This window comes from Lepidochelys kempii, chromosome 27 (assembly GCF_965140285.1).
Source record: "Lepidochelys kempii isolate rLepKem1 chromosome 27, rLepKem1.hap1, whole genome shotgun sequence".
Classification (NCBI taxonomy): Eukaryota; Metazoa; Chordata; order Testudines; family Cheloniidae; genus Lepidochelys; species Lepidochelys kempii.
The window spans coordinates 18,553,858-18,568,213 of NC_136406.1; the positions used below are offsets into that span (position 1 = coordinate 18,553,858).

General features: G+C 43.2%; 1 protein-coding gene across 1 annotated transcript; it reads right to left on the bottom strand.

Annotated features, from left to right (window-relative positions):
* SOST (sclerostin) lies at positions 1–6,860 on the bottom strand. Its single transcript, XM_073325724.2, has 2 exons — positions 6,396–6,860; positions 1–1,811 (listed from the first exon to the last, which is right to left on the bottom strand). Exons 1-2 carry the CDS (start codon positions 6,613–6,615, stop codon positions 1,390–1,392), a joined length of 642 nt encoding a protein of 213 aa, XP_073181825.1. The 5' UTR covers positions 6,616–6,860; the 3' UTR covers positions 1–1,389.
* Between the last annotated feature and the right edge of the window lie 7,496 nt (positions 6,861–14,356).

Below are 14,356 nucleotides of genomic sequence, written 5' to 3' on the forward strand. Positions count from 1 at the left end.
ACTTAAAATAGTTGCAAAATATACCAAAGTTGTAAACTCACATCTTAGAAGATTTTTACGTCAATTTTACACAGAAAATACGAACAGCAAGGAATTATATTCCATCCAGATTTTGGATTATGTGATACTACGGTTTGCAGTCCTACAGCATATGTACAGCATTTGAATATTAACTTTCCAATAATACTCTTTAATGTAAAAACACAAACACATGTATGAATGGTGTGAAGCTGTTTAAAAGGAAAGACGCTGTCAAACTGAACTGCACATAGCCAAGACTTCTCAGAAGGAATTCACTGGTTTTCAAATGAGCATAGGCTCACGCCAATGTGGAACCAGCACCTTACCCTCAGAACCTGCCATGCCCAATCCAGCATAACAGAGCATACGGTCAGATGATCCAAACTTTGCAGAACAGAGAACAGAAGAAGCTGACATCTCAGCTTTGATGCTAAAGTCAATTTGCTTTCGGAGGAGTAAGGCAAATACTCAGTATCCTTCCTATTGGCCCTCACTGTCAATTACTGAACTGTGTTAGAAGTAGTTTTAAAAACTCTCGGAAAAATATGTATGGCCCTCCATATATCTGTTTAAAAGATGAACATCATAGAGTTATGGGGTTTGGGAGGGTCCTCCATGTGTCCATCTGCCTCACTCTCCAGCATCTGAGTAGGATTGGTTTCAATATCCCATAGTCATTTCTGATGGTGTCAAATCTCAACCTTAAATCTGTTGAGTCTTGTACTATAAGAGTAAAGATATGGAATGGCTCAGACTCACATTTATACTTGCACTTTGGGATCACAAATTTCATGTTTGACTCATGTTTCTCCTCATTTAAGGAAATTACTTGGGCATGCAGAAATCTGGCAGGACTTTATTCTTTTTCACTGAAACATTTGGATTTCCTTAGTCTGCTATTGCTACTTTCCTAAAATTCAGTCAAAGCTTGTTGACTCTTCTCCTGTTGTTTCCCTACTCTCATTCTTGTCCTGCCTGAAGTGGTTTTGAGAGGGCTTCCAAGGCTCTGTTCAGACAAAGTAAGGACAATGACCTCTTGCAAAGTGTAATATATGGAAGTCACCATAATACCTTTGCTTCCTCTGCCTTTCTCAGTGTGCACACCACAAAACCCTATGCAAATTCCCAGGCTAACTCTCCTTTCACATTGAATTTAGGTGCTGCTCCCACCAGCTCAATTTCTCTCTTTCACCAGACCACAGCTGTTAGAATCCGACAGATTTTGACTATGCGAGCCCTTGACCTAGTGTTGCAGGAGGAATGGGATTCCACTGCGTTCAAAACCTTACTCTGTGGCCTGTCTGTCTGCCATTTGATGAAATGCAAAATATCCAGAGCTGTTGGGCAGTACCTCTCAGAAGGGACCTTCTAATAGGCGTTTTCTAGCTCAGGCTGGTTGGATTTGCTGCCCCTTGCTCTGGAGAGACGAGGCTTCTTGTTTTTCTGAGGCCTGATGGTTTCCTTACCAAAGTCCTTCAGCTCAGACTGGTTATGGTAGCGAGTGTAGCGCTTGCATTTGCATGCGGTGACAGCTCGGATTTTGTAAGTCCGAGTCTCTTCCTGGGGGCAGGCCAGCTGGATGCGCTGAGTGCGAGCGTGCGCGGGAATGCAGCGGTAATCCAGGGCATTCTGGCGCCACCACTTTCCTCTGCCAATAGCGTTAGGGAGGAGGTGGGAGGGGAAACACTGGCCTGAGCAGACCAGCTCCTTTATGGGTTTGAAGCTGCGGCAGGGCCCATCAATGACATACCGGGTGGAGCGCAGCTCTCTGCAGCTGAAATCTGATGCATCTGCAATGAAAAAACAAACTGGTTACAGGCATCTCCATCCCTTCATGTTCATCATGCCTCTAGCCTCATGCTGCAGCTGAAATCCAGCCCCAGGACCTTTAAACCAGCACATTTTTATCCAAAATTGTACTAATAAAGCCCACAAGGAGATGGTTAAAGTCAAGCAAGCATCACCTGGAAATTTCAGGTAAAGTTCTGTCCTACCCAGGAAGCTGCCTACCAGGCAGGAGAAAGGCTGGTGTTGGCATAAAGAAGGATCTGCTTCTCTGTCATTCAGAAATTGAACAATAAGAGCTGGCTCTGCACCAAACCCTGCATCCAAACACCCCCATACTGCAGACCATGTTGCAGCTCAGTATTTGTATAAACAAGAGATTAAAACCTGCAGGACCACGTAGGAAAAAGACATATCAGGTGCTACATGGGAAAACACGTGAGCTAAAAAGGAAGCAAAGAGGATGTGCAGGAAGCTGAGGCAGGAATCAGAACAGCCCTAAGCATTGACCTCTCTGGGCAGAAATAAAGATGTTTAAGGGTTAAATTTTGCTCATTTCCACCTGCGTGATTCTGGAATAACACCACTGGAGACATGGGGGTGAACTGCAGGAGGGCAATGGAGGACCAACAGACTCAGATTCTGCCCCCTTCAAGCCACCTGTGGGCTAAAAACCTTCTCTCATTTACATTAGTTTAACTCAATTGATCTCAGTTGCTCACTTTGGACTTAAGCTGGAATAAGCAAGAGCAAAACTTGGCCCAAAGTTTTGGTGAAAATCGAAATAAAAATTCTTATAGCCAGATTCTGCCTGCACTTCTGCCACTCCACCCTCACTTAGCCGGCCTGCACAGGTGTGAACAAGTGCAGACTTTGTCCCTTCTGTTTTCTGTAAAGGGCCACGGATCCCTGCAAAGGCTTCTGACCAGCATCAGACATGTTATAGGTCTCCTTGTTCTGATCTCCAGAGTCCCTTGTAGTGACATGTGACTAATAACAAGAACAATAAGGAAACTGGCAGATGGCAACTGTGACTAAGGATGGAGTTCCCACCTCTTGGAGAACCCATTAATTCACCACTCATTTGGCGTTCCAGCCCTCCCACTCTCTGTTCTAATCCCACATCATCCGTGTCATTTCCTTCAGTCAGACAGAGGCATCTTCTGCCGAATTAGAAACCTTACCAGGCTTTTGCTTGTGCTTTAATAGATTGCCAGAGGCAAGGGATACAGTAGAAAATATGAGAGTTTCGCTCTAAGGATTTAGAAAAGCTCTTTTAATAGGCAAAGAACTTTCCAGTTAAATAATTGATGCTTCAGACGCATTTATCATCAGAATGGGGAAGAGCTCTGTCTCCATGAGGGTTTCTTTCTGTCTTTGCTCAATCAATGTCCTTAGCTACACATGTTTGAAATGTATGCAGATTGTGAAGACTGTTTAGCAAATAAGGTCTTGAACTTCATCTATCTGAACACACTTTATTCATCTTGTCTAAGCAAAAGAAATACATGGAGCACAAATGAGAATTTAATTGTGACAAAAACCTACAAAGGTGGAAAACCAAAGAGAAGGCTGTTGTCATCCATTCTCCTTGCTGTGAAAAAGGCACATCTCTGCTAAGGCCACTAAAGGAGACTAGTAGCTTGAATTCTGAATTTCTTAGTGGTATAATGTTTTTTAGACACACGTTTCTCTCAGTGAATTTTTAAGGATTTCCCCCTATGCTACAGAACCAGCATTTTTTTTTTAACCCAGCAGAGATCCGCTTTCTGGATATATGTCTATTCATTCAGACTTAGGCTGCAACCCTGTGAACACTTTGCACAAGCTTAACTTTACACTCATGAGTAGTCCCATTGCATTTGGGAGGGGGTTATAGTCATGCAAATATAGATTTTGCCCCTTCATATTTTAGCAATGCTAAAGACTGCACTTACCAGATTAAACATTTTTTGGTCTAGTATTGTGGTTAACATGCTGATACTAAGACCCTGTATGATTTAGCCAGACAGGTTAATCAGATTTTTTATACTCACGCACTTCCTGAGCATTTAAGAAATTGAGTTTTGACTCGGGTAGTCTTAATGGTTCAGACTCTGGCCTTTTATGCCAGCTCAGCAATGGGACACATACATACTGCTTGCTATATTAGACACCTTGGCACATGCCTCAGACATGTGCTGCTTCTGTTGACACACATCCTTCCGTGTTACTTGCACGCTGATCCCACATGATACCACACAGGTGCTAGTCTCAGGTAGTTTCATTTCTGGTGGGGACAACATCTATTATACTGTGGCTCTGATTCCTACCCCGAGCCCACTCCACTAAATACACTGATGCAGCTATACAAATGCATGGCATTCCTCGAGAGAGCCCCACGTCTCTTTGAGGGGTCATGGAATAAAAATCCTCCCCCCACTCCCCCCCCCCCCCGAGTCTTAAGTGTTCCCATAGAGTGGCAGGGAGGCAGATTGCACAACTTGCAATGGGGAGTTGCAGTGGGGGAGGTTTAAATTGGATATTAGGAAAAACTTTTTCACTAAGAGGGTGGTGAAACACTGGAATGCGTTACCTAGGGAGGTGGTAGAATCTCCTTCCTTAGAGGTTTTTAAGGTCAGGCTTGACAAAGCCCTGGCTGGGATGATTTAACTGGGAATTGGTCCTGCTTTGAGCAGGGGGTTGGACTAGATGACCTTCTGGGGTCCCTTCCAACCCTGATATTCTATGATTCTATGATTCTAACTCTAAGGTAAAAAGAAAAGGAGGACTTGTGGCACCTAAGAGACTAACAAAATTTATTTGAGCATAAGCTTTCGTGAGCTACAGATTCCACTGAATGCATCCAATGAAGTGAGCTGTAGCTCACGAAAGCTTATGCTCAAATAAATTCATTAGTCTCTAAGGTGCCACAAGTCCTCCTTTTCTTTTTGCGGATACAGACTAACACGGCTGCTACTCTGGAACTCTAAGGTAGTGAGAGACACTCCCAACAATCTAACTTTCTTTCCAACAGCAAGACAGATTCCTCCTTTGAAGATATGGGATCTTCTACAGGGTCTGCTGCTAGGGAGGGCAGCCAATGCTGGGCCTGGGCAGGAGCATTCCATGGGACTGTGGCAGGGATGGGCTGGAAAGAGGGAATTGTGCCCTGTCATGATGCTGGGATGTTATTAAAACCTATGAATTTGACCCCCCTCAGAAAAAGAAAAGGGGTGCTTGTGTTTTAAAAAAATATTTTTCTAGCCCCATGTTTGTGATAAGTTTCGGGGTCTCAGTCCAGTTCCCAAACCAGCACATACCACCATCCCAGAGAGCCCTCAGAGACAGCATTATTTAGTCCCCTTCCTGAGAGCCTCAGCACAGAGGCCATGGACTGAATTCCCTTCTCACCTTTAATCTCCCCTAGAGGAGGAGTCCTTCTGGGTGAGGAGAGTGAGGCACAGTGGGTGTGGGAATTCTGCCCTGCATCTGCTCTGGGACTAAACACATTTCAGTCTGTAGGGGTCAATCTGGCACCTTTTGCCAGCATGGAATTCACTTTTAAATTCTTTTTTTCTTGGCGGTGCTTGTGGCAACTCCCCTGACCATTCTCTTCCCCTTCCTCAGCCCAAGCATATGCGTTTCTGAGCCATTGGTGCTGTCGGATCTTTAGCCAAATGCCCTGGTACCATGCTGAATTTCTTTCGGGATGCCTCCTGATGATGTTGGTTCTATTTAAAGTATCAGTCCAAGCTGCAGCTGTACAGAACAGAGAGCTCCCAGAATAATAAATGCTCCTCCCACTGATCACATTCAGTTGTGGATTCCCTCTGTGAAAGCTTTAAACTGCTAATAACAGGCTTATGTTGCCTACTGGAGTCTGCCCATGAGACACTAAGCAGCACCTTTCTCAAGTACAGCTCAGTACAATCAAACATCTGAGCGAACAACCATCCCTGAAGTGTTCCTCTAAGAATATTTAACAATGCTCTCATTATCACCTCCATTCCCCGGCCCTTGCCCTGTTCTGTTCTCAAAGGAAGACGGGCTCCCCTGGATACCTGCTCACCGTGTTTACAGCATGAGGACAGCACTAAATCATGTCAGTCACTAATATTCCTGGCCGGCCTTGCTATGGTAAAAATATCTTTTGCCCAGGCCAATTCAGTGTTGCACACTTCCACATTGCAGCTGCTCTGCTTATAGCTCCTAAGCTATTCAGATGGATTTATTTCTGATCATTTTACAGTGCTAAACTCCACCTACAGTTGTAAAAAAGCCACTATAACTTCTGTAACAGGACAGACACTGAGATACTACTGCAGTGGGCCACATAAGTACCTACAGATAACGAAGTAGATGTGAAACTGTTAGATATAGATAACATCTTATTTCCCTGTTGGGTAATAATCACTATTACTGGTCTCTGTTTAAGAAATGGCATAGCAAACACTGGGAAGGGTAAACAGGAGATTGAATTTGTTATCACTACAGCAGTTTACCCAGTGTTAATTCATCACTATATGCTCATGCACAGTAACAGAAAACCCCACAGGAAATTGTGTTGTTAGGTTCTGAGGCTGTAATATAACATTTATTTTTCTTACCGTTTGGATCCAGAGACTGCTGTGGCTGTCTTCCCCCATGTTTTGCCTGGTTCATTGTGTTGTTGTTGCTGTAAGTCTGCTCCACTGGTGTTTCTGTATTTTCAGGGAGCTCAGGAATGATTTCTGTAGCATCATTTTTAAACACTTGCCACCCTTCTACCGTGTGGATGGCAATTTGGATCAGGACACAGACAGAGCACACAGCCCAAGAGATCTGCATAGTGGCAGCACAGAGATTAGCCTTTCAGCACTCTCACAGTCTCAAATCCCAGGCAAAGGCAAAATATTCTCCTTTTTTAAATCCCTCTTAGAACCAAGCAGCCAATGACTTCACAAAGTGGGAAGGGCCAGACAACTCATTCATCCCAGATCTGTCACTGTAACATGGGGAGGCGGGGTAGTTTCTCCAAAACATTCTACAACTTTTATCCACACACTTAAAAACTTGTCCCTTGCTTCATTCTTCTGCCAGGCACCAGTGTCGACTGATAGTCATATCTGCCAGGAGACTCATCAGTCTGCAGCTCATCCCAGGCCTAACAAATGTTTTCACAATTAAAAAATGCTTTTCCTTCCATATTTGTTTCTTTGGCTCCTGGTTTTCCAACCATTTTAAGACTAGGTTGCCTAATAACTTCTCCTAGAATAGTGTGTCTGTGATTTTTCTATTTTTTAAGCTATAAAATAAACAAACATTAGGGAGAAGGAGCCAGATGCTACACACTGTACAGCTTGATAGGATATTTCTCTCTTGTTGCATTTGCCTTTGGGTTGATTGCACATTTTTAGACGCACTGCCCTTTGTTACTGGTACTTATCACCACGAGAGGGTTGCTGACTTTTAGATACAAGAGTGTGGGTAAACTGTTGTTTAAAAGCCGTGGTTGCTCTGTGTATAAGAGATGATGAATGATCTTCTGGTTAAGGCACTAGACTGAGACACAGGACAACCCCAGCTCTGGTACAGATTTCTTGGGTGATGTTAGGTGAGTCACATCATCTCTATACCTCAGTTCTCCATCTGCAAGCTGTGGACAATCATACTTCCCTATTGCATGGGGTGTTGTAAGGAGACATATCTTAATGTTTGAGAGGTGCTTAGCTACGGTAATGAGGCACCATGAGCATTTAGAAAGAGCTGTTTGCTTAAAGAAGGCAGCTGTGTGGGGAAGCCTGGTTGTGTTGCACACTGCACTGTTTCAGAGTAACAGCCGTGGAAGAATTTGATCTCGGACCAACTCAGCCTTATGAAACTATTTCATTTATAACAGATGCAAAGGGTATAACTGAACTCCACTCTTTAAATTGTTGTTCAGAGTGTCAAGAGCAACCTCCATTATCTGACTGCATTACCTTTTGTCCTACCTACTCAACAGCCAAAACAGGTGGGTCTGTCTGTATCTCCCTACCTACTTGGGACTCATCACTTAGGGCTTGAATTCCATTCTGACAGTCCTACTAGCCTAACAAGGAAAACAGGTGTGGCTGAAGTTAATACATCAAATATTCGGGACAAATTCATCCCTGGTGTAACCTCACTGAAAATAATGGAGTCATGACAGGATGAATTTGAAAGGAGACACACACACGGATGTACGTGTATAGGTCAGGTTTCACAGTGGTAATAAGGTGGATGGGTTTTAAACAATGGACCCATGGTACATGATGGCCCATTTCTGATTCAGTGGCATCTACCATATATTGTGGAGCTGTCTCTTTAGTCTCTTTTTCACCCAAAGTTATGTAATTTTACGTCTCACTCAGAGAATCTTCCTTTCCGAAATATCCCTTTGAGCATCTAAAAGCAATAGTAATCTCTCTTCCTTAATATCTCCTTCCCTCTTCCACCATCTCTCTGTTTCCCTTCTGTTTATGTGGAGGGATGCCACATAGTTTTCCTTGTTTCCTTCATGCATGAAGCTTTTTGTGCAGAGTTTATCAGAAAATCATTCATTGATAAGAAGTGTCGCCAACCAATTCTATTTGGATGGTTACATAAACATTCCACCACTATTGTTTCCTTTCCCTCTATAAACACACAATCTGCTCTGATTCGCTTTCATTAATAACTTCCTCTAATATTCAACGCAATGACTGCTAAACCCTGAGATTCACATCCACTCCAAACACTGAGCCATTTCAAAGGCAGGTGTTTTTCCAGAAATCATTTTTCCTCAGGACAATGCAGGTTGTAGATGTGCAGGTGCAGATGGATTCTGCACAACAGACAAGTTGGCTACAACTTACTTTAGACATCATAATACCTCCCATTTGTATAGCCCATTGAGTTCTGAAGGATCCCAAAGCACTGCACACACACTGTGTGATAGGTTACTTCACCTACCACCACTGGACTGGAATATTGCAAAAGAATTAGGTAAATGCATGGAGGATAGGTGCATTGGTGGCTATTAGCCAAGTTGACCAAGGACACAACCCCATGCTCCAGGAGTCCCTAAATCACTGACTGCCAGAATCTGGGATTGGAGGACAGGAGATGGATCACTCGATAAATTACTCTGTTCTGTTCATTCCCTCTGAAGCAACTGGCACCAGCCACTGTCTGAAGACAGGCTACTGGGCTAGATGGATCATGGGTCTGACCCAGTCTGGCCATTCTCATGTTTGAGTGCACTGACCAGCCATGTTACATGCTAGATTAGATTTGTAGGAAAGACAGTTCCTGTATCCAGGGTCATTTTACATAAATCTGGTGCCCTGGCAAGATACATTCTACATAACAGCCTACTCTTGCCAAAAGAACCATGTGATTTTTGAATGCTCCATGCGAGAGCAAAGCTTTGGCTTCATATTTCATCTGAAAATTGCCACCTTCAGCAGCAATGCGCCCTCTAGCACGAGGCTGGGACACTAATTCAGTATCGACTTAGAGGAAAGAGTGCCACTTAGTTAATTCCCAACCATTCTTTCAGCAGTTCCCAGGACGTCTTTGACCTGAGTACTAACCCGTCCACCCATACATGGCTTAGGGACTTTGACTGGATCACAGTCATGGCAGCATGTACAGAAGATGGATGGACTGGGCAGGAAGTGTGCAGAGCACCAAAGAGAGTTAATACTGATAATCACAGAGGAGTTTCCACTCACGCACCACTCTATCTAACCGTCTCCAGAATTGCACATTTCTAAATAATGAAGTTGCCTGTCTGTAGCTACCTTTCATGGCATGGCAAAGCGTCTGCACAGAGAATATTTCACAGGATCGTACTATCATTGTCAATGTCAGATCTTTAGTACAAACATCACATTTAAGGAATCTGGTCTTAGGGATGCACAAAGCACAAAACTTTCTTTTCTCATATATGTAATATTGAAGGAAGAAATATGTTTAAAAGCATTGTGCTAATGTTTATCTGTGTTGCTCATTGGGGTCCTGGGAGAAATAATGCAAAAATTAGGACACCCAAAATCAGACCACACTTGAAAACTTTGGCTTAAACAACTAGCCCAAGGGCTCAGCCTCCGTGGATGAGGCAGGAAAAGAGCTTAAATCTCAGTCTTGAGTCTAGTGCCTTAACTACAAGCAAGCCTACCTCTTTTGGCAGCCCCTTACCTCAGTCCATTCACATCATCTGGCTTCTGCAATGAATGAAGCAGGTGTGCTATGGGTTCCAGCCTCATCCACGGTTCATCCTGCACACCAAATGAAGCAGTGTGGTCCGCTGAAAAAAATAGGTTGTGATTCTGCCTGTCAGTAGACTGCATCATAATGCATACCCACTAACGGGCAGTATTAAGTATACAAGAGACCCATCTTCAGCACTGCAACTCTATTCTGTAAGCTGAAAGAGCAGCCCTGCTAGCTCTGCCATGTGGGGATACGTGGTACAGGGAACGAACTGGCATTCCATTCTTGGAGTTTCTGGGTGCTGCTGTCTAGACCTACCACCACATTCTCTGTTAGCCTGAGGCCCTTGATGCTGTTGTCTAGAGGCCCAGTGCTGCATTATGCAGGCACACACATGTAAAAATAGCTTCTGAAAGCAAGCCTGTCATGTGAAACATCTGGTGCTCAGTGGAACCACTGGAGCGGGAGAAATACCTGGGCAAGGGACATTCTGGCCTGTGAGCTATGTGTGCGTTTGAGCTCTGCAGTGAATTATGGCTCACAATTTACAAGCTGTCCAGGCTTTCAATTCCACAGAAGATCAAGGGGCAGAATTTCCCTGCTTCTTGAGCTGCTCTTTGCACCTTTGTGGATGCTGCTAAACCAACCCTGCTGGGGCAGCTTTTAGTTCTGGTTCATAAAGCTTCTGCTGAAGAGCAATATGTTGCCTTTTGAATGCATCAGGCTGCACCCAATGACTTGCATTTGTATTTTCAAAACATTGCAGCAGAAGGGAGGGGTTGGAGGTGGGAGGAGAGTAGAGTGATCAGCTGTCCTGATTTTATAGGGACAGTGCCAATATTTGGGGCTTTGTCCTATATAGGCATCTGTTACCTCCCATCTTGCTGTCTGGTCACCCTAGAGGAGAGACTCCCTAGCTTCCTACTAGGACATCTCTGCCCCTCCTCTTTAATGTCTCAGTTCAGACACTGCAACCACAAGAGAGTCATGCTACATAACACACATTAGAAAAACTCCAGATTTCCACTGTAAGAGCCCCTGGGGATGCTGAGTGATGGGGATAGTCTGGAGGAAATCAGGGCAGGCATTACCGTGAGTGTGATGGTAACTTTGAGGTGGGGAGTGTCCCACCCCATAGAAAAAAGGAACTTCAAACTATCTCAATAGCGACATGTCCTGGAACCAAGACTAGCTTTAAAAAGAGGCTTTTAAATCTGTTCATTAATGTATTTATAGGATGGGAAGTGTCACTGGGCAAGCATGTCAAAGTGGCTTGTCTTTAGCATCATCTAGTGACAAGGGATGGAATTATGGCTCCATTTGGTGAAGAATGATAGGGTTATAGCACCATCTGGTGGGAGTTGCAGGGCTAGCTCCCACAAAGTAATGGGATTACAAACAAATCCTTAATTCAAATACCTGAAGAACATCCTGTACCTTAGGGCTTATTTTCAAAGGGAATGAATGGGTGAGTGGTAGAAAGAATAAGCACTTGCATCAATTGCTGCTTATTCAAGAATTATAGCTACTTAAAATCTAACAACTTACAGGCAATACAGAGCTGCTGAATTTAAAACTAAAATTAGAACAGATATGTTGGTGTAACCACTGTGCTCTTGACAAGGATTGTTTCATTTTGCCAGTGTGGTACCTACTAAAGCCGTGGCATATTTTCTCTAAGAGGTGCATGGGTCTCTTTGCCGATTTAATGTTTGGTATTGCAAACCCATAGGGCTTTAGCCATGTACCCTATATTTGTTTAAGTGTAGTGTACATAGGAGGACGCTTGGGTAAATTGGTGCTATATAAATAAAATGTTACGATTACTAATCATCTTTGTTAATGGGATCCATTATCCCTTCGGTTTGTGCAGTGTTTCTTAGCTGTTCATTATTCTTTAAGATAGGGGTACTTGCTATATAGCCAATTCTCAGTCTGACGGCTGTGTCTGATTTTTGCCATGTACATTTCAAAAATCTTTTAATGTTTTAGAAGGGAATAGCTGATGCCAAATCCTTTGAAACCTCACTATCATGATTCTTGAATATGTCACTATACAACCTTTATTCCTCTGTCAAAGATAGCCATCCTAGCTAATTAAAATAATACTCTGTGCAACCAACTTAAATTGCAATGAGACAATGTGGATGAGATACTATCTTTTATTGGATCAACTTTTGTTGGTGAAAGAGACACACTTTTGAGCTTACACCAAGCTCTTCTTCAGGTGTGGCACAGCTAAATATATGGTGGAACAGACTGAACTGTAATGGGCAATCCTAACTGAAATGAGTTTAAATACATGAGTAAGTCAAGTAAAGCACCTACTTCTACAATAAGGGCCATACGTTGCCCTCATTTACACCCATGTAACTCCACTGATTGAAGGAAGAACAGAGCTGTAGATGGTGGCACAATGTGGGAACAGCCTAAAGTGTGAGACAGTGAATGTCAGAGATAGATATGTCCATAAATCAGGAATAATCTCATTGAGAGGAAATAGAAAGAAACTCATTGTGATTGGCTAAAAGATCATGTAATGCCATCAAACGTCAATCACTTTCAATTTAATTCTTCAATGTAACGTCAAAAAGCCAATCCATAGTTACTTAAATCATTGATTTCTCTCATAGTAAAGTGAATTCTCCATATCCCTGTACAGATAACTGACATTTAATGCACCCTGGGTTTGGGGGCTCTATTGATCTGACAAAAGAAATCCAGTAAATGTTTCTTTTATAGGAATGGGGGAAAGGAGAAGCAGATTAAAATTCTTGTTGCCTGGATTTGTGTCTTGTGCTAATATTACAGTGCACTCAAAATTCTTTTTCTTGGTGTGGATATGCCAGATAAGATCAGTCTTGGTCTAAGGCTAAGGCATCTCTGCTACAATAGACAGCCACCTTGTAACACCAACTGGGGTCCGCTGTTTGAAACAAACATTACTTTACTCCCTCTCAGTTCACCCCAAGGCAAGGCAGTGGTGCACGTGCACACACACACCCAGGAATCAGACACACAAGAAGAGGCTGTGCTCTGTGTTTAGAGAAATATCCATAAATGTTGGTGTTAGGAAGAATATGCACCAGTGCTATCTACAATAGTCTGCTGTGCCTGTGTCTGTCAGTTCTCCCACGCTCCACCAATATCCAGTGCTAGATGAAAATCAGACCTGCTAACGTGTTTGCAATCATGTCACCTACTAGTGGCTGGTAGTTCACAGAGGGTAAACTCAATACACCACACAAGCAACAGCATTTCAAAGATTATTGCTTGTCATCTAGTAACCAATGTTCATCCTCCATAAAAGATTCAGAGTGAAATTTACTCATGTGCACAGGTCCGATGCACCACTTAAGCCCTGAGATAGTGTTTCTAGAACACTGCATGAATGAGTGCTAACACTAAGAATTAAAACAGCAGGGGATTTTCCCCTGTGGTTAGAAATGGGAAAGACTTGATGACATAAAATGTGTCTGCAGCTGGGAAATGGTTGTTTCAGTAATGGGAGATGGCTTGAAACACTCAGGGCTAAAAGGTTTCAGAGTAAGAGCCGTGTTAGTCTGTATTTGCAAAAAGAAAAGGAGTACTTGTGGCACCTTAGAGACTAACCAATTTATTTGAGCATAAGCTTTCGTGAGCTACAGCTCAGAGTAACATCCATGGGAGTTCTGTGCTTATCACTTTTGCCATTGTTCTTCCAAACAGAATAAATATGCATTATTAATTATCCCACATATATCTGCATACAGCTCTGACAGCCAGGAAAGAGAGACCATTTGTTCAGCCATTATGGATACAACTTTGAGATATCATTTCTGAATTGCAAGCAGTGAGGAGAGAGGATTTGTGGGAGGAGTAAGAAATAAGCAAGCCAAGGCCCTAAAAGAGATGCCATGACGCAGATGAGATTCAGCAGTGAGGAAAGGGGTTACAGCAACTCTATGAAAAAGAGCTCCCTGCTCCACAAAAATGTTTCATCCTTGGTTCTCTCTTCTCCTCCCTTTCTCTCACACACCCAAAAAAGAAAAGAAAAACAACCAACTTTTTGGGGGGTTAAGATTTGTAGATTTTATTTACTTGGGGGATTTCTACAGTAACACCAGGGGAAACCACTGCTTACATTGAGCGCTTTCTACACCAGCTGTGAGGTGCCCAGAGGTGTATTCTCAGTGCAGATTTAAACCACGACAGCAATGAGACAATGCTTAGACTTGCAGAATAAAAGATCTCAAATGGGTAACCCAAGTTCACAGCCTAGCCCCATCCAGCTGCTTGAAGTTCTGCAGTTTAATCTGTTTGGTGGCAAAGTCTCATTTTTCAGGTTCTCTCTCCCCTTGCCTCCAGTAGAAGCAGAGCCTAAATCCTGTGC

Coding starts and splice junctions, on each gene's coding strand:
- SOST (XM_073325724.2), bottom strand. CDS start 6,615: ATGCAGATCTCTTGGGCTGTGTGCTCTGTCTGTGTCCTGATCCAAATT. Junction 1,812..6,395: donor GCAGTCTCTGGATCCAAACG/GTAAGAAAAATA, acceptor TTTTCATTGCAG/ATGCATCAGATTTCAGCTGC.